This window comes from Crocuta crocuta, unplaced genomic scaffold, assembly GCF_008692635.1.
Source record: "Crocuta crocuta isolate KB4526 unplaced genomic scaffold, BGI_CrCroc_1.0 scaffold218, whole genome shotgun sequence".
NCBI classification, from domain to species: domain Eukaryota; kingdom Metazoa; phylum Chordata; class Mammalia; order Carnivora; family Hyaenidae; genus Crocuta; species Crocuta crocuta.
In genome coordinates this window covers 5,611,080-5,634,468 of record NW_027533170.1, presented here as the reverse complement: position 1 = coordinate 5,634,468, position 23,389 = coordinate 5,611,080, and the positions used below count along the sequence as shown (strand labels likewise).

Below are 23,389 nucleotides of genomic sequence, written 5' to 3'. Positions count from 1 at the left end.
GGATGCTTATCAACAAAGCCCAGAGGGGAATAAACAAAATTATATTGTGTGGAATGAGAGGAGAGTGAATTCTGTTCTTTGTATCCGTCAGTTTTGCCATAACAAATTATCATGGAACTTATTAACTTGAAACCACACCCATTTATTATCTGGCAGTTCTGTTAAGTTCTGAAGTCCAAGATTAGCCTAACCAGCCTGGAATGGAGTGCCGGCAGGGGCTGTGCTCCCTACTGGAGGCTCTGGGGGACAGTCGGCCTCAAGTTCAGCTTGTCCGGCACGTGTGTGGGACAGAGTCTCCATGTCCTTGCTCACCGCCAGCTGGGGCCCTTGCCACTGCTCACACCTGGGCCCCTGGACCAAAGCGCCTGCAATGGGGCTGAAATCCTTAGGTCCTAGGGCCTACCCTATACATGGAACCCCTACAGATCATCTCCCCATTTTTGAGGTTTAAATCTCCCTATTTAAGGTTACTGACCAGTAACCTTAACTTCGTATTCAAAGTCCATAGCGCTTAGTGTTTGAAGGAGTAGGGGACAGGAATTTGGGGGGGGGGGGCATCTTTAGAATTCTAACACTGCTTCCAAACTGGGTGTAATGTTAAACTTTTCTAAAAATAAACTGTCTTCCCCAAGTCATAGATGTCTTTATCCCTTTATCACCACTGGTTTTATTTAATCCCTCCTAATTAGGGGAGCAGCAGTATCAAAGGTATACTTTCCCTAGGCCTAGCATTTCATCTGATGCTGACATTATCTTCCATAATATTATGACCTAAAATTTTTAAATACTTTTTTTTTAATTCCCCTTAGGAATGCCCTTTTAAAGATTTTCCTCCTTTTTTAAAGAAAAATGTTTATTTATTGGGGTGCCTGGGTTAAGTGTCTGACTCTTGGTTTCCACTCAGGTCATGATCGCACAGTTCTCAAGTTCAAGCCCCACATGGGGGTCCGTGCTGAGAGTGCAGAGCCCGCTTGGGATTCTCTCTCTTCTCTCTCTCTCTCTGCTTGCCCCTCCCCCACTTGTGCGCACGTGGGCAGTTTCTCTCTCAAAATAAATAAACACTTTTAAAAAATGTTAAAAATGTTTTTTAAGTGTTTCTTTATTGGGGGGAGGCAGAGAGAAAGGGAGGGAATCTCAAGCAGGCTCAGCACAGTCAGTGCAGAGCTGGACAAGCGGCTCGATCTCAAAAAAAATAAACTTAAAAAAGGGAAAAAAGAAAGCTGTGCATCCATTTGGGTCTGAGTATATACTTCACTTAGGAAGCCTACCTAAGTCCCTCCCCAAAAGAGTCCTGCCTCAATGCTGATGGCTGCTGAACGACAGTTACTGAAGGTGGGGTAGCTGTGGCAATTTCCTACAATAAAACAATGCAGTCTGCCGAATGCCTGACTGTTCCTTTCAGGCTCTGCAGCATGTGATGCTGTTGAACAGAATTTTACCCACAGCAGAACTGCTTTCAAAATTCAGTCTTCTCTAAGAGATTGGAAATTAATTATATAAAAATCTTCAGGTTATCTTTGAGTTAAAAGGCAAAGGTTTACACCCAAACTTTAAAAAAATGTTTTAAAAATGTTTATTTTTGAGAGAGAAAGAGAGCATACATGCATGGGGAAGGGAAGGAGAAAGGGAGACAGAGGATCTGAAGCAGACTCCATGCTGACAGCACAAGCCCGATGTGGGGCTTGAACTCACTAACTGTGAGATCATACATGACCTGAGCCCAAGTCGGAGGGTTAATCAACTGAGCCACCCTGATGTTCCTACATTCAAATTTGTGAAAACTTCTGCAGTGAAGTCATAAAAAAAAAAAAAAAAAAATTTCAATCCTTTCAACTTCTGCCATCACTATCACCTAGGTTTATGTAATATTCTTAATCCTGTGTTGTTGGGGCACCTGGCTGGCTCAGTCAGTAGAGCATGTGACTCTTGATCTTGGGGTTATGAGTACAAGCCCCATGTTGGGTGTAGAGATTACTTAAAAATAAAATCTTTAAATAAATAAAATAAGTCCTATGCTGTCATTTCAACAATCTTCACAGCACTTTCACCAGAGGTAGATTCCACCTCAAGAAACTACTTTTTTCGCTCATCCATAAGGAGCAACTCCTCATCCGTTCAAGGTTTATCATGAGACTGCAGGAATTCGATCACACCTTTAGGCTCCGTTTCTGGTTCTCCGGCTGTTTCCACTACACCTGCAGGGACTTCCTCCACTGAGGTCTAGGACCCCTCAAGGTCATCCAGGAGACCTGGAATCAACTTCTTCCAAACTCCTGTGAATGTTATTTTGACCTCCTGTGAGTTACAGATGGTCTCTGTAGTATCTAGACTGGTGAATCCTTTCCAGAAGGTTTGTAATTTATTTCACCTAGATCCGTCAGGATCTCCTTATGGCAGCTACAGCCTTAGAATGTATTTCAATAAGAGCTGAAAGTCAAAAAGACTTTCAGGCATGAAACAACATTAATCTCGTTGTACATCTTCATCCGAGCTCTTGGGTGACCAAGTGCACTGTCAATGAGCAGTAATAGTTTGAAGAAAATCTTTTCTGAGCATATTCAGTAAACCATGTTGTACACAGATGTGCTGTCAGCCAGGCTTTGCTGTTGCATGTACAAGCACTGGCAGAGGAGATGCAGCACAATTCTTGAGGGCCCTAGTTTTCAGAAATGGTAAATGAGGGGCACCTGGATGGCTCAGGGGGCTAAGTGTCCGACTCTTGTTCTTGGCTCAAGTCTTGATCTCACAGCTATTGAGTTCAAGCTTCAAATTGGCTCTGCGTTGACAGTGCAGATTCTGCTTGGGATTCTCGATCTCCCTTTTTCTTCGCCTCTCTCTCTCTCAAACATAAATGACTAAACATAAAAAAAGAGAAATGGTAAATGAGCACTGGCTTCTACTTACAGTTACCAAGTGCCTTAGCCCCTAGAAAGCTAGGCATGGACTTCTCTTCAGCTGGGAAAGTCATAGATGGTATTTTCTTCTAGAAGAAGGCTGTTTTATCTACACTGAACAGTTTTTTAGTGTAGCCACCTTCATGAATTATCTTTGCTAGATCTTCTGGATAACTTGCTGCAGAATCAGCACCTGTACTTTTATGATAACAGAGACAGCTTCTTTCTTTAAACCTCATGAACCAATGTCTGCCGGCTTCAAACTTTTCTTCTGTAGCTTCCTCACCTCTCAGACTTCATACAAATGAGAGAGCCTTGTTCTGGATTAGGTACTGACTTAAGGGAATGCTGTGGCTGAAAACTTTCACCACCAGCAATAAGGCTGTTGTGCTCTCCTATCATGCATGCTCTTCTGACTGAGCCAGCCAGGTGGGCCTGGAGTAGCACTTTTAATTTCCTTCAAGAACTTTTCCTTTGCACTCACAACTTGACTGACCGGCACAAGAAATCTAGCTTTTGGCCTGTCTAGGCTTTTGACATGCCTTCCTCACCAAGCTTAATCATTTCTAGCTTATGATTTAAAGTGACAGATGTGTGAACTCTTCTTTTCATTTGAACACTGAGAGGCCATTGTGGGGTTACTAACTGGCCTGATTTCAATACTGCTGTGTCTCAGGGACTAGGGAGGCCTGAGGAGAGGGATGAAGGGGAACGGCGGGTCAGTGGAGCAGCCACAACACACACATTTATCAGTTAAGTGCACCATCTTCTATGGGCACAGTCCGTCCTGCTCCAAAACAATCTGAATAGTAACATCAAAGATCAGTGATCATGCGTCACCATAATACATATAACAAAAAAGTCTGAAACACTGAGAAAATTACCCATATGTGAAACAGAGACACGAAATAAGCAAATGCTGTTGGAAAAATGGCACTAAAAGACTTGCATGACACAGGGTTGCCACAAACATTCAATCGGTAAAAAATGAGGCATCTGCAAATCACGGTAAAGTGAAGTGCAGTAAAGTGAGGAACGCCTGTTAGGGTTTAAAAAAATGTTTCTGAATGAAATATCATTTCCTTACAGGTAAATGACTAAATGGCATGTTTATTTGCTCATTTCTATGCTGTTAGCTTATTTACATCACTAACTGTTCTGAAAAGGCAGCAAACATACTGATGTTCAAAAATATCACCTAAGGTTGGGAGATGGTGGCATGGACACTTGGGAGTCAAACTCAAGATCCTATTCCTACTAGCTCTGTGTTCTACAGGCAAGTAACAACCTTTCTGAGCTTGTTCCTTCTATTTCTGAGCGAGGAACAGTAATGTACTGCAGGCAGCATTCTGCAGGGTTCCTACAAGTGTTAAAGGACACGCTCCTATTATGTGTATCACAGTGACCAAGGCGCAATAAACAGTAGCCACTTAAAGCCAATTCATTAGGTTTTAACAAAAGTGAAGTAAGAGGAAACTAACGGCAGCTTCCCTCTGAAATGGAGTTTCTCTAAAATAAAAACACCTGCCTCTCCTCCGTCTTCAAAAGAGTGCACACTGGTTCCTGTTAACATTTGCCTGCTATTGTGCTTTCGTTTATACTTCTGGTAAGCTTACCTGTTCATGATAATTATTAGTATAAACATGAAATTCATTCCAAATTTACAACTGGATGTATATTCAGGATAGTTTAAGGTTCCTTGGAGGTTATTAGACAGCGCCATCTAGTGCTCCTACTCAGTAGTAGCAAAATAAACTGCAAGTGGTTTGGGTCCCAACAGAATCAACTGCACAGTTTGAAAAAACAGAGTACATGACTCTTGGGTCCTAATGCAAGAGGAGTGGGNTGCCTGTTTGATACGCAATCAGAATCGAGAACCACTAATGTGGTGAATGTATCCTCTACTATCAGAGCCACAAAGTCAAACTAGTTTAATTTTGTGACGTGGAAGCTGGCTTAGAGAGCAATACATCATAAAAATCCAGATTACTTCCGAAAAATGAAAGTGGGTACATGGGAAGAAGACAAGATTCAGCAAAATTGGGCATATGTACAGGAATATAATATGCATATGTGTTTATATGGGAGCATGTAGAGGGATGCATTATTAGAGAACGTGTTTAGCTGTTGACAAGGAAAAACCGTCCCTTGATTTGTCTTTATCTTTTGTGTCTGCTCATGGAAGACAATCTTTAAGCTACAAAGCTGACTCCTGCTTGATGATTGGGGCACCTCTCAGTTTAAAACTTGGGGTTTTAGGGGTGCCTGGGTAGCTCAGGTGGTTAAATGTCCAGCTCCTGATTTCAGCTCAGGTCATGATCTCACGTAGAGCCTGCTTAAGACCTTAGGATTCTCTTCCTCTGCTCCTCTCTGGCTGGCACGCACTCTCTCTCAAAAAAAATCTTTTATTTTTTTAAAATTATTTTTTAATGTTTATTTATTTTTGAGAAAGGGGAATGCACAGAGACAGAGGGAGACACACAATCNCTTTTTTTTTTTTTTTTTTTTTTTTTTTTACTGTTTGTTTATTTTAGAGAGAGAGGAAGACACAGAACTAAAGCAGGCTTTACGCTCTGAAGTGTCAGCACAGAGCCCAATGTGGGGCTAGGTTCGAATTCAGGAATCGTGAGATCATGACCTGAGCCAAAGTCAGATGCTTAACTGACTGAGCCTGCCAGGTGGCCCCTGCCTTGCGTTTCCTAAACACTTCCAGAGGTTGATGAGAATGGCCCCAAACCTCCAATGGTGTGACCACACACTTAGACTGAGTACCACTAGCGTCTTTACAACCCTAGAGTTAAGTGGAAAGTCAGGGTTAATTGCGACTGAATATTCACAAAGCACTGAAGGGCCACAAGGTCCGCACAGAATGGTCCCCTCGGGACATATATACTTCACCAGCAGAGCACTGAGGGGGCTTGGGAGTCAGAAGCCTGGGATCCAGTCTGACTCTATCACTTAGTATCTCTGTGTGGCCTCCGGCAGGTCTCTTCACCACTCTGCCTCTCATCTTCCTCTTCTGGGGAAGAACAAATGTGACAACGTATTTGACAGTGCCTTAAATACTTTAAAATTTTAATTAGCGCACAGCATTATTTCTGCATTAGAAAAATATCAGTATCTGTATATAACCACACCTTAAGTTTTGTTGTGTTTTGAAGACATTAAAGCTTTTCCTAACTTGAATTTTTAAAGGTAGAAACTTATTATAAATACTCAAACAGTGCAGATGTAGAGAATAAAATGAAAGTACTACCTAATGCTGCCATCCCTCCACGTCGGTTCCCATCTACCTCCCCCTCTACAAAGATTTTCTATATACCCTGTCAGAGTTTTTCCTATACATTTATAATAAAAAAATTTTTTATTAAAACATTTGTGTACAGGTTGGCATATATAGTTTAACCACAGAAGAACATTTTCACGTCCCTATGTATATACACAGATCGACCTCAGTCACTTTACTACTGTGTACTATTCTTGGTAGACCATAGTTGATTTAATGTTCCACTTTTTTTTTTTAACGTTTTTGTATTTATTTTTGAGAGTCAGAGAGACAGAGCATGAGTGGGGGAGGGGCAGAGAGAGAGGGAGACACATAATCCGAAGCAGGCTCCAGGCTCCAAGGTGTCAGCACAGAGCCCTACACAGGGCTTGAACTGGTGGACTGCCAGATCGATGACCTGAGCCAAAGTCAGACACTTATCCAACTGAGCCACCCAGGGACCCTTTAACTGATTCACTTTTGTGAGCACCGGTTCCCCTTCTAATTTGCCAGTGAGATGAACAACGCTGAAACATATTCTACAGAGACTTTTGTGCACATGTATTAGTTTCCTGAGGTTAGTGACAAATTGCCACCAATCTGGAGGCTTTCAACAACAGAAACGTATTCTCTCACAGCTCTGGAGCCCAGAAGTCCAAAATCAAGGTGTTGGCTGGGCTGGCTCCTCCCGGAAGCTCTGAGGGAAAAGTTCATTCCCGCTGGTCTCTCAGCTTCCGGTGGCTGGGGCAATCCCAGCAGTCCTGCATAGTAACCTGCACTCTACTCTCCACCTCTGCCCTTGTGGTAGGAACCCCTCCCTAAGGAGAAAGAAAAAACTGAAGAAGAGAGAAGAGAAGACTTCAAGGTCACCTAGATATGAGTCCAGCTGCCTACATCCCCCATGTTCCTGTAAACTGAAACAACTTAATCAGACTGCATGTTTATGTGTATTACCACATATGGGAGACAAAGAAATAAAAAACGCATAAAAAAGTCTATGCCATATGATGTGGGCCGCTCAGTTCTTTTGGGTACGAACCCAACTGAGCGGTGCCGGCAAAATAAAGTTGCTTCCTGGAAAGAAAAGTCTCGGTGTCACGATTCTCTGAGAGAGAATCCTGCAACACCCTGGCTTGGCCTTCCCCCGCCCTGCCCCCTGCATCTTCAATCTCCCTCTTCCTTTCTCTTATAAGGACACCAGCCACCGATGTGGAGATCTTTACCTTAATTATAACTGCGAATGCCCATATTCCAAATAAAGTCATGTTCTCAGGTTCTGATTGGACATATCTTTGGGGGCCATTAATCAACTCACGACCACACACACAAGAAAATGTCAGTTGTGGTAAAAAATTATACTGCTAAAATGTCACTCAAAAGGTTACAATAATTTTCAATTCCACCAAAATGATACTGAAGTGCTCTTTCCCCTGTATTCTTGCCAACTCTTAAAACTTCGGGCTAAATCTATGTGTTAGATAAAAAATAATGCAATACCGTTTCTGCTGCATCTCCCTGACTTCTCTAGTAAGGTTAATCCTTTATTTACTGTTTTCTTTTGAGAACCTCCTATTCTTAAATTTTGTCATTTTCTACATGCTGATGTGTCATTTTCCTGTCAATCTTTAATAATTCTTCACAATCTGGATGTTAATATATGTTACCACAATTTCCAAGCCTGTCTTTTATTCAACCTTACCTTTTACTGCATAGCATTTATAAGTATTTATTTAGTCAAATTTACCAAGTTTTTCTTTTAGGTCCTGGGCTTTTAACATTTTCAGATTTTTAAATTCCCTAAGATTTATGTGGTATCACCAAGCAGGACAAATATAGACGTATGAGTAATGGAAAGCACATTCTACTCTGTCTGCAAATGCTTATGAATGAGAAAATATTTGAGGAGCCAGAGGATGCTTAAATTAGGTGTTCTAAGATGCAATTTCCAACAAGCAATTCTCAGAACGCCAGCCATTCATTCAGTTCAATCCGAATACAACTCCATATAATCAACTGTGACACAGCATCAGATTCCCCAGGCTGAGGGCTCAGTCCCATAGGACTGCAAACGGCCCAGACCCCACCCCCAACTTGAGACACCGCTTGCAACCCAGTTAGCTGGGCTCCTGACCCACTGGCTACGGGCTGGCTGGTTCCATGAGCCCTCCTCCTCGGGTACAATTAACTTGCCAGCTCACAGAACACAAGAGAAACATGTTGTTAACAGTAAAAGGATGTAAGTCATGAGCAGCCAAACGGAAGAGGTGCGGAGGGCAAGGTACGGGGAGGCGCCTCGGATCTTCCACGCCCGGAGCGCCACCTTCCCAGCATCTCCACGTGTCCACCAACCAGGAAGCTCTCTGACCCCCGTCCTTTTGGGTTTTTATGTAAGCTACATATTTTTTGACAAGAGTGATTAAATAACTGGCCGCTGGCAATTGCTTCAACCTCCCTGGAGGCTGGGGGTGGGACTGCAATTTCCAACCCTCTAATCAGTGCTCGGCTCCACGGGCCAGCAGCCCCCATCCCTACAAACTTTCCAGAACCTCATTAACATAACAAAAGGCAACTTTATCCCTCCAAAGGCTTGGGAAATGCCAAGGGTTTTGGAAGCGGTGAGGGGGACTGTGGACGAAGTATACTTGTCTCTGAAATCACAGTATCACAATGCTGTGGACCCAACGTGAAAATACAGAAAAGAAGAAGAGTAAAGGTGGAGGAGGGAGGGGTTTCAACTCCTAATGCACAACAATGCCTTAGGCACTGAAGGAGAAAAGAAATGTAAGACACATGCATTCTCTGCCCTGCAATTCAGACACAAGCAAAAAAATTTTAAGCAGCAGTTAAGCAATGACAAATGACAAAAAATTGGCAAACCACTGAAATCCAAGGAGTTGATAGTACGATGGGAAAGAGAATTCTGATGGGTCTCAAAAGAGATGGTGAGCACCAATCAGAATTCAAAGCATTGTTTTTAAACTTTCACCAAACGAAACATAAGAAAAGTACACTATCATAATCAAACTCAACAGACTGTGCCAAGTAAACTCATCCACATAACCTGTGCTCAGCTCAGGAAGAAGTCCGCGACGGCACCCTCGAAGCCCCTCCTGCTTCGCTCCTACTTACCCTTTGCATTTCCTTCCTTCACTCCCCAAAAGCTGAGACTGCTTCTAATTTTGTACTCTGTATAAAGAGAGTAAGATACTAGATACTACTTTTTCTCGAAACCTGCCTGCGACATTCATCAAAATCTGTGCACATAGTTACAGACCGCCCTTCCTGTTACTTGTACGGTACCCACTGGGTGGAGACTTTAACGCACCGCTTACCCACTGTACCAATGACGGGTAGTCTCCATGCTTCCTACGTCTGGACCCCTGTGAGAAACGCTGCTGTGAACGCTCTCGTGTGCATCCTGCGGTGAACACGTTGTCACTCCTGTGGGTGTGTACTAGGGAGCAGAAGCGTGTTAGGGACCAGGGACCACACAGACGTTCAACACTAAGTTCTGCCCAACAGTCCCCAAAGGATAGGCACAGGCCCACCGGCACCATGTGGGGGCTCTAGGCAGGCCGCGCTCTCCCCGACAACTGGCTATCCGCCACCTTTTCCCCGTCAGCCATTCTAGTGAACCTGCGGCAAACGCCATTACTACGAATAATATGACTTGGGGGAACAGCAAATTCCTCACAACACAGCAGTCTTTAGAAAGAATATGGGTTTTAATTAAACTAAAGGCACACAAAAAAACAGTTCACTGACTTGCTTAGTCACATCCCCAAGGGATAACAAAACGATTCATGTAAAGTCCACGTTTAAGAGCACAAAAGTGAGGCACCTGGGTGGTTCAGTTGGTTAAGTGTCTGACTTAAGCTCAGTTCATAATCTTACAGTTCATGAGTTCAAGCCCCATTTTGGGCTCTGTGCTGACAGCTCAGAGCCTGGAGCTTGCTTCAGATTCTGTCTCTCTCTCTCTCTCTACCCCTCTCAAAAATAAACATCAAAAACATAAATAAAAATTAAAAAAAAAGAACATAAAAGCAGCAGTCAATTGTTCTGTGGCCATTGCTTTTCCACTGGGAGAAGAATTAACCAATTATTTTAACCACTCTCTAAGCTGCACTTAAAAAAGAAAAGATATGGGTATTAATGGGCATCAGGTTGATGTAAAAAACTTACAGTAAAAGTGTTAGGAGAAAGTACACATGTTTAAAAAATTTTTTTTTAGTGTTTTATTTATTTCTGAGAGAGAGTGAGAGAGAGACAGCATGAGCAGGGGAGGGTCAGAGAGTGAGGGAGACACAGAATCTGAAGCAGGCTCCAGGCTCTGAGCTAGCTGTCGGCACAGAGCCCGACACGGAGCTCAAACCCATGTGTTTGAGATCATGACCTAAGCCGAGGCCGGACGCTCAGCTCAACCGACTGAGCCACCCAGGCGCAAGAGAAGACAGTCACGGAGCCCACAAAGACTGCTCAGGAGTGGGGAGAAATAAGACAGAAGGTGGAAAACATGGTAAATAAATGTTCTGGTGACTGAACCTACGTACAAGTCCTCTCACTAAAATGTTACAATCCACACTTTTCTATAGAAGCAATGGCTATTTCCTTTCAGGGAAATGAGTATCAGTAAATGTTTTCTAAAAATAATGCAAAATATATTTTAGCAAAAATGTACAGACTAGCTTTTCTGTGACTCTCACTGTATGATTTCACATGTGTACTATGTGAGATACATCCCCTTAAGAAACTACAACATAAAATGTAATCAGGACAGGTATTTTCAGTAAACAATAAAATATGAGAATCCATAATAATACTATGTCTAATACTTAACTTATTTTTATTAAGACATTTTTAAAACTTCATTTATTTGAGATTCATTTATTTGAGAGAGATCTAGTGCGAGCAGGGGAGAGGTANAGAGAGAGAGAGAGAGAGAGAGAGAGAGAGAGAGAGAGAGGAGAGAGTGAATCCCAAGCAGGTTCTGTGCTATCAGCGTGGAGCCTGACTTGCAGCTTGATGCCACAAACCAGGAGATCATGACCTGAGCCAAAATCAAGAGCTGGAAGCTTAACAGACTGAACCCTCCCCCTCCCCAAAGGTGTCCCTAATACTTAACTTTAAAAGTTTTTTTTAGAAATCCCAGAATCAAACTAGTAAAAAAACAAAAACAGTAACAAATTACTTCCATTTTGCAGGTGTCTAGGACTACAACTTCACGTCAGCCCCAAGCTCTTAGACAATGAGCAGCACAGCACATCCTGTAATTCATCACAGCCTCTCTCCACAGCCTCAGGAGGACATTCAATACATCCTACTCACCAGCATGCTGGACGCATGCTGGAACGTGCCACTACTGACCAGTGTAGCATATACGCTGCTTCATGCAGCTGGGGAAAAGCGATCGGATATTTCTGTAAGACAGACCTAGTTCAAAATGCTCACTCATTTTTAAACAGGATTTGTCAACAGGCACAGATTTTAGAAATTACATAAACACAAACGCTACAAAATTCAAGAACAATAAAGCAGAAAGACATAAACTATGCCTAAGAGCATCTGCTAATAGTGCAAACTGCCTTCTAAACAAACCTTTAGTTTATTATTTCCTTAAGGTTTATCTAGGTGGGACCTTCATATATATTTACTCCAACCAATGAAACACATGGTTAATTTGTCAATGTTGACTCTTAAGAGCCAAGTGAGTGAGTGATGACCATGATAAAAACAGAGTCATATTCTGGGAATTTATCTGCTTCTCTTTTCAAGGTTCGCATTTCTAACATTTATAAGTTAAATCTACGTTAGGTATGAACACAGTAAACAAGAGGGTATATAAGACTTGTGTGCATTTAGTTGATCAGGTAATATATAAATTTTAGCATAAAAGGGACTGCAGTGCCATGAAGAGTTCTAAGAGACTGTTAAGAAAAGGCTACTGAGACGTGAGAGGGAAAACCAAGGAGACTGAAATGAAACTCTGTGACAGGAGAGAGGTCACTGAAAAGAAAAAAACAAATGGGTGGGAATGAAAAACAGCAAATGCTACCAAACTGACCAAACGAAAACACACATACAAATCATGGACAGGCAGTCACCAATGCGGAGGCACAGAACAGCAAGCAGCCATAACTGCCAATCTCTAATCCCAGACACCCGCAAGCTCTTCTCTCAAGAGATTCATGACCACACTACTTTTCATTCCATTTTTGTAAGTAACCTCTACCCCCACTGTGGGGCTTGAACTCACGACCCCGAGATCCAGAGTCGCTCGCTCCACTGACTGAGCAGCCAGGTGCCCCCGTGATTAGACCCATCAAGTTCTGTACTGGAAGAGAATGGGAGGGCAGCATTGCAAGCAAAAACATGGATGAATAAAACACGATAAGAGTTTATGAATAAATACTGAGATTTGCTAGTCTAACACATGTTATGCTGAGTACAACTAGCTAGTCACACTAAAAATAAAATGCTAAAAACTCACTCACTGTCTTCTGTGGGAAGGACCTGCAGGGAGTATATCCACTCTATTATATCATCTTTGTTCACCACATCTAAGGAGTCCAACATATCCAGCCCGGAGAGCGCAAAAAATGCAATTGTCAACCTAAAAGAAAAAACAAACAAACAAACGTAAAATTCCATCTTAACTGTCTAAACCCTGAAGTCTTTCTTGTTCAGAAAAATAATAAATTCTAATTTTAAAATGATTTCAAACAGTACTCATTTTGCAAAAGCCAAAAAGTCATATTTATTCTTATCTTTTAATAATATCAATCAAACCTTTGTTTCATTTGTAAAAAGAAGCATTTGGGGGTCAAATAACTAGTCATACTCATCTGAAACATACATGCACTCCCTGAAGTCAGTGTATCAGCTACCTGAAGGCTAATAATGTAGGTTTAAAAAAGAATTCCCTGTACCTAGTTAGCCTTTCCAAAAGGCTGGAAAACATAGAGAAAACCGATTTCTACTTATTTGCCAAGATCAACTATGCTTATAGTTGGTGCTTAACTCTTAACTATAGAAGGTTAAAATAAATCCATCTGTACTCAAATTTGTTTACAAATAATGTGATTAGACAAAACTTAAAATAGATTTTGGGAAATAAGGGATACTTTGAAAAATACATATGCATTTCAACTCCATTTTCCCAGAGAGGATTCCTTGATGGAATGAAAACCTGTAAAGCAACACATTCCTCTCCAAGATTGCACACTAAATGAGAAATGTAAACTCCGTATTTTCATTGACAACTAGTACTTAAATGATTACTTTTTAAAGAAAAAATTTGTTATATACAATTCTTTTCAGGCTGAGGTATATTTTATACTGTTTTCTGAACATGGTTGTCTCTTTTTTTCCCCTAAGTTTAAAAAAAAAATTATTTAATTTCTACACCCCATATGGGGCTTGAACTCATGACCCCAAGATCAAGAGTTGCATGCTCTATTGACTGAGACACCCCTGAACATGATTATTTTATTTCTATATTCTAATAATTCCTATGACTATTACTAATAAATTAATACTTTAAATCATCTGGTCCAAAATCTTACAGCAAAGCCACTTGACACATTCTGCCACCTTTTCAAAAGATTCCAAAAGAGAAATAAGCCCTAATGCCCTGAGGCATCTGCTCTGTGTATAATAAATTAACTGCTTTGTCATGCATCTAGAAAAATATTACCAACTTAAGGAAAAATGAGAAAATAGTCACTTTCTTTACTTTTTTTTAAGTGTGTAATTCTCTCTGATCTCTGGTTGAAAGAGGCTAGCATACATTAGATAATAGGAGGAAAAATCAGAGAATAATTTAATTCCAAACAAAGTTTAAGGGCAAAACCTAAAACTAATAAGATATTGTTACACTTAAGAACAAAAGATTTGGGGAAGGTTACATTATTGAGAGACTATTACTATGTATTAGACAGTGAGCAAGAAACTTCCTCATATGCTGTATCTCAATTTAATTCTAACAAACCATTGAGATCCACCAGAATTAGGCAGGTGATTTATCTGAGCAAGATCAGGATTAAATTAAGGGGGGGGGACCCCTTTATATGGGAGGCTACGGTTTAGAGTTCAGATTCTACTGTCAAACGAGCTAGGTTCAAATCCTAGGTTGGCTAGTTTACAGCAATTTATAACCTGGGCAGGACCTTTTCTGCCTTTTCTAAGTCTGCTTATCTACAAATCATCATCACACCTCACACAGGTATTGCACTACCTGCCCACACATCATACCTCACACAGGTATTTCACTACCTGCCCACACATAACACCTCACACAGGTATTGCACTACCTGCCCACACGCAAGCACTCAACAAACAGAGGCTACCATTACTGGCGTTTTCCCGGATTTGACATGAGTTGACGACCTCAGAATCTAATCACACTGTCACACTACAGGCCTTATCTCCAGGTCTCTGGTTGGCAACCATCCTCCCCAGAGGACCCTGCCCTTTCTCAAAACAAAATGATACTTTAGATAAGAGAAAGGCTTCAAGCTAACAGCAGCCATGTTTGAGAATCACTGTTCTTCATGATAATCATGTCCAATGAGATAAGGTCTGCCTTGTGCATGATATGTACTCATTTATTGAATTAACTAACAAATAAAAGCTCTGCAATACTCCATCTAACCCTCCTGGAGAGCTCTCCCAGGGGTTTTCAGTGTTGCTGTAAAGGATTACAGCCAGATAAAATTAATTTAAATTATGTAATAATTTAGTTTATTACGGTATCATAGAATAAAACAAAAAGAAGACAGGTGGAAATGGAGGACAACAGGAGGTTGTTGATAACACAACCTACTGAGGCTGGATAAATCAAAGAGCTTCCTATTAATAAAAGGTATGTGATAAGAAAACATCTAGGGGTGCCTGTGTGACTCAGTCAGTTAAGCATCCAACTTTTGATCTTAGCTCAGGTCTTGATCTCAGGGTCATAAGTTCAAGCCCCAAGATGGGCTCTGCACTGGGCATGAAGCCTGCTTAAAAAAGAAAAAAGAAAACATATAAAAGGTTATAAAAATAAGCTGGTATTCTTTTTTTTTTAATGTTTTATTTATTTCTGAGAGAGAGAGAGAGAGAGAGAGAGAGAGGCACAATGTGAGCAGGGGAGGGTCAGATAGAGAGGGAGACACAGAATCTGAAGCAGGCTCCAGGCTCTGAGCTGTCAGCACAGAGCCCAAAATGGGGCTTGAACCCATCAACTGTGAGATCATGACCTGAGCCAAAGTCGGATGCTTAGCCACCCAGGCGCCCCGGTGGTATTCTTTCCTAAGTTAAGTACTCTCTTAAATTTTTTAGCTCAAGATCATGAAGTCCAAAGAAGTAAAGGAATGTGCTTGAGATTTCACTGCTAGATAACCAATTAAAATGACTTAGGAACTCTGAGTCACAGGGTGGTGGTCTCAGGGGTGTTTCTCAAACCTGCCTGCACATTAGAATCAGCTTTAAAACAAATAACTAGAGGCACCTGGGTGGCTCAGTTAGGCGTCTGACTCTAGGTTTCAGTTCAGGTCATGATCTGAGGCTTCGTGGGTCTAAGCCCTGCATAGGGCTCTGTGTTGGCAGTGTGGTGCCTGCTTGGGATTTTTTCTCTTTATCTCTCTCTCTCTCTCTGCCCCTCCCCTATTCACGGTGTCTCTCTCAAAATAAATAAACTTAAAAACAAAACAAAAAAACTAAAACAACACCCATAAAACACAGAGAGGTCTAGCCCTTACTCTACGACAACGAGACTGAAATTCTGGGTGGAAAGTGGGGTCTGGATACCTGGAATTTGGGGCCAGGGGCACAGGTGTAAGAAACCTCTCAGGTGAGTGTAACATGCAGCCAGGCCTCAGGAGTACCGCTCTAGAGCAGTGATCCCCACTGGGGCAATAATGCGCCTAGGGGACACTGTAGAGAGATTTTTGGTTGTCGTTAGAGAAGAGTACCACTGGCATCTAGCTGGTAAATGTCCCATCTACCATGCATAGGACAGCACCATTCAACAAAACGTCAACAGTGCTGAGGCCAAGTAACCCGGCTCCAAAGTCATACTGTTCCGTGTTCGTGTTATCTGAATGATCTGCTTTTCATTTTGCTTGCTTCTGAAGATGGATGCAAATACCAAAACTCAGTCAGCTGCTAGTAAACCACTTTTAAGATCTTGCATACTCAATTTTTAAGGCTTCTGAGAGTCCAGTATTTTCACCTCCTAGCCAGTGAGACTAAGGTTTATAGGATTAATGCAGCTGCAGTGAAAAAGTTCTGTTTATAAAGGGAGGCACCCAGCAGCGGCTGGCGGAACCAACTGTTCAATTTGGAGCAGTGTCTGGGCTCCCTCTTAGGACAGGCTGGAAAGAAGATAGTCCTTTCTGACCACACGTGAGTTCTCAAGCAGTCCTACAACTCTGAGAGAGAGAGAGAGAGAGAATTAAAAGCCATAAGAAAAAAAATTAAATAAGCCATTAAAAAAAAAAACCCCGATTTGAAGCTGTGGGCCTCTGAGAGAAAGAAGGGAGGATCTTACGGTGCCCCAGTGAGTCCTACTTGGGGTATGGACTGCTGGGCACCTACTTTGGGCAGATGACGAGGGGGGAAATCGTGCCAAGACACGTGCCTAAAATCAGGCCCGTGTAGATATTAGAATGTTGTTACTTTCCAGAGCATTTGTGCTCACTCTTTCTTCTTTTCCCTAGAATTGAACTCTGAAACTATAAGCTGAAAAAGCAAAGGTCAGCTGTGCCTTCCTGTCCCCTCTTCCCTTCTGAACAACACTTAGGAAAAGTGTATCTTACATGGATTAAGAGGTAACATTCATCCCCTCTAAATCAAGCTGCGGCACCAGGGGTTCAATTCACAGATGGGAGGCATCAACTAAGATCTCCAAAAGATGTCAAATTTTTCAGGCTTAAGAACAAAATTTTCAGCCCTTAAAAAACAGCACCAAAAAAACACCCCAAGGATTAAACAGGAAAAAAATAGATAAAAGGAAAAACAGTCTGAGAAGTGGGGAAAAAAGAATCAAATCACAGTAACATGATTTTCCTGTGCCACTCACTAAAGGAGAATGAGGAGGGTATTGTTAGGCTAGAGCAGATTAGGCGACCACTTGGGAATATAGTGGAAACACTGATTTATGGGCACTGACTAGATTCCCCAACTTTGGATCACCTACTCTGCCCCTTTCTAGTACACTCTGTTTCCTGGCATCTCCAAGTGTCTTTAACAAGTGACTGCATTCTTGCCTAGATCTCAGGTGGGGCTATGACTAAATCATACTGCAAAGAGTTCTAAAATTATACACAAGCAGCTATATTTAGACACAGGAGCACAGTTGCTCGGTAAAACTGCTAACGGTGGAAATGATGAGAAAGTCTTAGAGAAAACGTGAAAATTAATCATAAAGTTAAAATACACAGCACACAGAGGTCCCAATAAATCCTCTGGAATGACTGGCTGTAACACTGCAGGAATGCTAGAAGTTTAAGCTTTACTCTTGATCTGTACTCTTTTCAAAGTGCTGACTCGACTGGTAAATGTTTTTAAGTATAATTACTCATCTTTGGAATTATTTTACATGCAAAATAATTTTTCCATAAGAAATGTTTACTAAACATCTACTACAGACTGGATATCATGACAAAAACAAATAAAACAGTCCTTCTAAGCTTAGGCAAGTTACATTATGGGAGGAAATAACTAGAAGCTATAGGAAAAGTACTGTTCTAGAAATCATCTTCTTCCTCTCTAAACCTGCTCCTTTTGCCTCTTGCTCTGGAGACCAGATGGCTGTTCCAATCCTAGAGTCCTGGAACTCCTTTTTCCTCCAGCCCTCCCTTCCAGCCCTCCTTCCACTACCCGGCACCTGGATTCCAGACTACTGCAACAGCTAACTGGTCTTCGTGGCTCTGGTCTTGTCCCACTGGCTACAACAACCCATCTCAAACTGAACGGTCACTCTGAAACGCGTATGTCATCAGGAAGACTCACTGCTTGGCGACTTCAAATCACTTATGTGACATCAAATTCAGGTTTCTTAACCTGGCACACAAAGCCCTCCTGTGATCTGGCCAATGCCTACCTTCCAGGCTAAATTCCTACCACACCTGCCTTCCATTTTGAACCACTATCAGACAAATGATTGAAGTTTCTTTGCTTTACACTCACTTGTCTGCCTTTATTGTCCATTTGCCTATAATCCATCCTGGACTTTCCCCAAACTGAATACAAATTTAATAGTAATACTTATTCAGCTCCATGGTTACTTCTTCTGAGATGTGTCTCTCTTCAGGAGGAGCTAAGGGGCTTCCATAAAGTCTTATGAATACCACAATCACTGGGCAAACAAACTCAAGTGCGGTGAGGGGATCAGCAAGATCAGGTTCACCTGGGAACTTGTCAGACTGTCTTATCCTAGACCCCTCCCACACCTTGCATTTTAACCAGATCCCCAGGTGATCTATATGCACATAAGAGCCGGGAAGCACTGCCGTAAGAATCTGTTAGCAGATCTGTTTCTCTTGTCAGGCGAACTGTCTCCAACTTTAGCGCGCACGAGCACCATGTGGGATGCCCGTCACAATGTACACAGAGTCCGACGCAGAACTGGGGAGGGGCCCAGGTATGTGTATTTTTATAAGCATTTTATGATGTCACTAATGTAGGGCCTCCTGCCATGGCCATCCCACTTGGAGAGGTACACTGCTGGGGTGCAATGTATTTCAGATAAGGGAGGGAATGAGAGGGCAGAGTAGTTGCTACATGGTAGTCAGCTACATCACAGGCTACGTAGGGGAATACGGAAGGACCCGTGAACAGAAAGACTAGGTAGATTGTGAGGTCTTGTAAAATAAAAACCAAATGACTAAACCCTTCTTGGAAAGGAGCTCGATCCATAAAAAACAACATACACAGAAAATGGTCAGTATTTAGTCCTTTGATTAAAAAAACCCCAAAAAACCTACCCTACTCTAACTTCCGTTACCCAAATAGAAACGGTAACAGCAACTCCTAACCAAACAACTCTCTAAGCCACTTACAAAAAAGAAACCTGTTAATGCACAAAGCTCACAATCCAAGGTTTAATATTCACCTGAGTTAACTAGGAACTATCACCTTTCAGATATTTGTATGAAAAAGCCACAGGTAATTTATTTTCATAAAGCCACTGCTATTAGAAAAAGAAAAATTCAGTCCTATTTGTCAGACTAAAAGAAACAGGAAAATGAAGTAATTTTGCCAAAGTGGTAGGTCAGAAAATAAGTGACTAAATGTCTAGCCTGCTAGCAGCCTTCCTAAGAGTCCTGTGTCATACCTATATCAGTACGAAGAAGGGAACACATGAACACCAGGAGCACTGGTTTCGCACCGTATGCCTGTACCCAGACATATAGCAGGCACTCAATAAATGTTGGTAGAATTAAACAGCAGTACTGAGTAAGAATTGTGTCAACATACTGTTTTATCTGAAAATGCTGGTATCAGTAGAAATTTTGTGACCTGTCACCTTTGCTTAAAAGATCAGAGATCCTTCACGAGCATCTTCAAGTCAATCATCAATCACACACCCCTACCAAAGGAGTTCATGCAAAACTAAGGAAAGACTGTGAATCAGGAAAGAGAAAAACTGAAAAACCTGTAAAAAAAAAAAAAAATCACTACAAAAACTTTTAGGTGCAGAGGATCTTAAATGTGGCTATTAAGTGTGCTATTTAACACAATAAGAAATGATAAAAAATACTCAAGTGATAAACATTAGACATATTAACTAATGCACCATGGCATTATACACTATTACCTAACAGGTGATGCCTGATGTAGATGCTAAGATTATTCTAAAGTATTAAATCTGTTGTTCAGTTTTTGCAGTTATATTTATTCTATGAGCACCATTACACAGCTTACCAACATGCATTAGTGTATATGGTTTTGTCCACGCTGGAATTTTAAACAGAGCAGTCAAACACTGACATTTAGAAAATGCAACCACAGATCTAAAATGATAGCTATAACTTTAACAATCACAATAGAAGTTTTTTTATCCAAATGCTTCAAATTCACATAAAATTAAAAAAAAATTTTTTTAAGTTTATTTTTGAGAGAGAGATGGGGGGGGAGGGAGCGAGGGAGACACAGAATCAGAAGCAGGCTCCAGACTCCCAGCTCCCAGCTGTCAGCACAGAGCCAGATGTGGGGCTTGAACCCATGAACTGGGAGATTTTGACCTGAGTGGTAGTCAGATGCTTAATGGACTGAGCCACCCAAATGTGCCCAAATTCACATAAAATCAGTCCCCATAAAATGTGTGATTTATTAACATTACTTGTTTCATCCCATATCATTCCAGTCAGTGGAGTGGGTTTTGGAAACCTTAATTTAGGTCTAGGGATGTGTGCTCGGCTAGCCAATCAACACCTAGCATGGACAGAGAAAGGAATATAAGTAACGCTTCACTCTTTCCTTAGGGAGAATGTGTTCATCCTTCAGGGCTCAGCTCACATAACTCGACGAGTATTTACTTAGTGCCTCTTACAGGAAACTGCATGTCTTGTTCAGCTGTACTCCAGTACCTATCATCATAAATTTGTAGACCACGTAGGCAGAAGGAATCTGTAAAACTTCCAAAACTGCCCCGGCCATGCAGACTTCAAAATTACACCAGGGAATCAGAAGTCAGAAAATAGGGAGCGATTACAGCAGAACCAATCTGCTCTCTTCGTATCCCGTCCCATGCAATTTGGAGGGCGGCTCGCTTCAAACCCCGGCAATGCAGAGCAAAACCGCCTCCTTTCTCCTCGTCCCCAGATTTTACTCTGAATGACTAATTCACAGCTTCTCAGCCGCAGCCAAATCACACTCCTCAGCCAACTCCAACTCACAAGGCTACAGCAGATACACTTTTCACAGCCTGCTTTACGGAACACCGCACCTCTTCCGCCAACCTTCTCCTATCGTTAGATGTACAATTCCTGGAAAGTTCATTTCTCCCCAAACCTTATAGGCTCGGCGCCGCCCCTACAGACCTCAAACACCACACAGATACTCAATTAAGAGTGAATAACGTTTTGCAGGAAAGGGTAGCACGGGGCAGGCTATTTATCTAAAATACGAAGCCTAAAGGATCTGTCTTTTCCCTTTTACACTCGGATGTAACGAGGCCAAGTGATCCACAGCCTCGGGAGGAAGTAAGAAGGAAGCGCAGAGTTGACCGGAAAAATGGCTGGAAGTGAAAAAAGGCGGAAAATGGACATTCCACAAGCCCTGGCCTTACGGCTCCGCCGATCCTCCGGCCGTAGCTCGGGCGAGCGAGAGCCACCGCAGGCCCGCCGGACAGGAGAGGCAGCCGGCAGTGCCGGGTGGGCAGCGGCGCAGGCCCCGCGGACGCCCGGTCAGCCGGCAGGCTCCGCGGTGCCTTTCCGCGGGGGCCGGTGGGCGTCCCCACCCCGCGGACCGCGGCCACCAGTCACCTGCTGGTCTCGAGCGAAGAATAGCGCTCGGGCAAGACCTGGAGGCAGCGCTGGAAGANCGTCCTCCGGAGCCGCCATGCTGCTGCGGAAGCGACGTCCGCCGCGACCCGGAAGCAGTTGGCGCGCGGCGTGAAGGGACCTCGAGGGGCGACCCGGGGCCGGCGCGCGGGGATGGGGCCAGCTCCCGGCCCAGAGCCGGTCTGTGGTTGTACTTCCTCGCCGCCAACGGCCTTTCGCAGCGCTTAATCCCTCGGATTTCTCTCTCGACCCACCCTTTTCTATTCCGAGCCCTACAGGCTTGGAGACCCCCTCTTAAGCCTCGTAAAATTCAGCCCACAGTCCTTCCAGAACTTGTAACTTCTTTGAGATTTGGGAAGAAATGCAAGACCCAAAGCTTCTAGTTCGTTTCGAGAAAATCACGGCCCCTAAAGGATGGTATATGTGAAAACAGATGGATCTGAATAAACTTGCCAACAGACCTTTTTGGAAGGTCACGTTTATAAAATGAATGGGTAGGGAAGCTAAACCTTCAAATCAAACGGTGGAGACAAAGGTTTATTAAATAATTATAGATGCTTCAAAGGTTCAGAGACCTTCCTCGTCCCCTTTAGAAAAGCAGGAATCACTTAAACTATATATATATATACACACACAAATGCAGTATATACACACGCTATATTTCACAAGTGTGTTTCATTTTCAAGCCTTTTTTTGTTGTTTATTTCTGAGAAAGGGAGGAAGAGCGCAAGCAGGGGAGGGGCACAGAGACAGAGAGGGAGGGAGGGAAGGAGGGAGAGAGAAACACGGAATCAGACGCAGGCGCAGGCTCAGCTCTGTCAGCAGAGAGCTGGACATGGGGCTTGAACTCACTAACTGCCAGATAATGAGCTGAGCCAAAGTCTGAGGCTTAACCCACTGAGCCACCCAGGTGCCTCTCTTTTGCAACTTAGATTTTACTCTTCGTGCTTGAGTCAGTGTATCATCTAGCAGCAATGTTGCATCCTTCTGCCATAGCAAACAAATGTTCTCCAACTACCCATATGTTAGGAAATGAAATAACATGGTTCTATCTTTTTTTAAAGAGGAACTTAATTTGCTTCCATCATATATTATTTCCTTTAAAAGTTCATGAGGCAGTTTTTGGGGGGAGAAATCCACCCAAAGATCAGGCTTGAACCTAGGATGTTTATAGTCAACTAGCAAAAGAGAAGTTTGAGTATAATTTTGATTGTTCACTTTTTTAGAAAATCTACTACTTAAAAAAGATACTGTCTGGGCAGAAGTTATCTTTTACTTGTTCAATAATACAAAGCACCTATTTTTAGGCACTAGTGGCTACTCATTCACCGCTATTTCTGTATGTCTTTAATAAACTGCATTAACAAACGGCTGGGTATGGCCGGAAGGCTGTTCTTGCTGCCTCCTTACAAGCAGGGAGAAATCCACATTGCTTGGATTTCAGGTATACCCAGCAGAGAGGAATTTTCATTTTGTGATTAAAATCCAAGATCTTTTACTCACACTTACATACATGTCTGAAGATGTTCAAAATGGAGTCAAATCACACAGGTTCAACTTAGTAGAATGAACAATGCACTCTATATATGCTCCAAAAGATGACCCTACTCAACTGGGCCCTCGATGGGAACCCGAATATTTAATCTGATTCTCAAGAACCAGCAATGCCATCCAAATTCAGTGAGGGTGGACTGACTGAGAGATAATATCATATGTTCCTAGGTAAGGAAAAGGCTTTTCAGGGG

General features: G+C 42.4%; 1 protein-coding gene across 1 annotated transcript in view; it reads right to left on the bottom strand.

Moving 5' to 3' along the window:
- PGGT1B (protein geranylgeranyltransferase type I subunit beta) overlaps nucleotides 1–23,389 on the bottom strand; it is a 64,207-nt gene that overhangs the window by 38,280 nt on the left and 2,538 nt on the right. The window contains exons 2-3 of the mRNA XM_077746326.1: nucleotides 21,627–21,826; nucleotides 12,651–12,769 (exon numbers count right to left, since the gene is read on the bottom strand). Of these exons, the coding sequence (XP_077602452.1) occupies nucleotides 12,651–12,769; nucleotides 21,627–21,826 (319 nt within the window). The remainder of the gene's footprint in view (nucleotides 1–12,650; nucleotides 12,770–21,626; nucleotides 21,827–23,389) is intronic.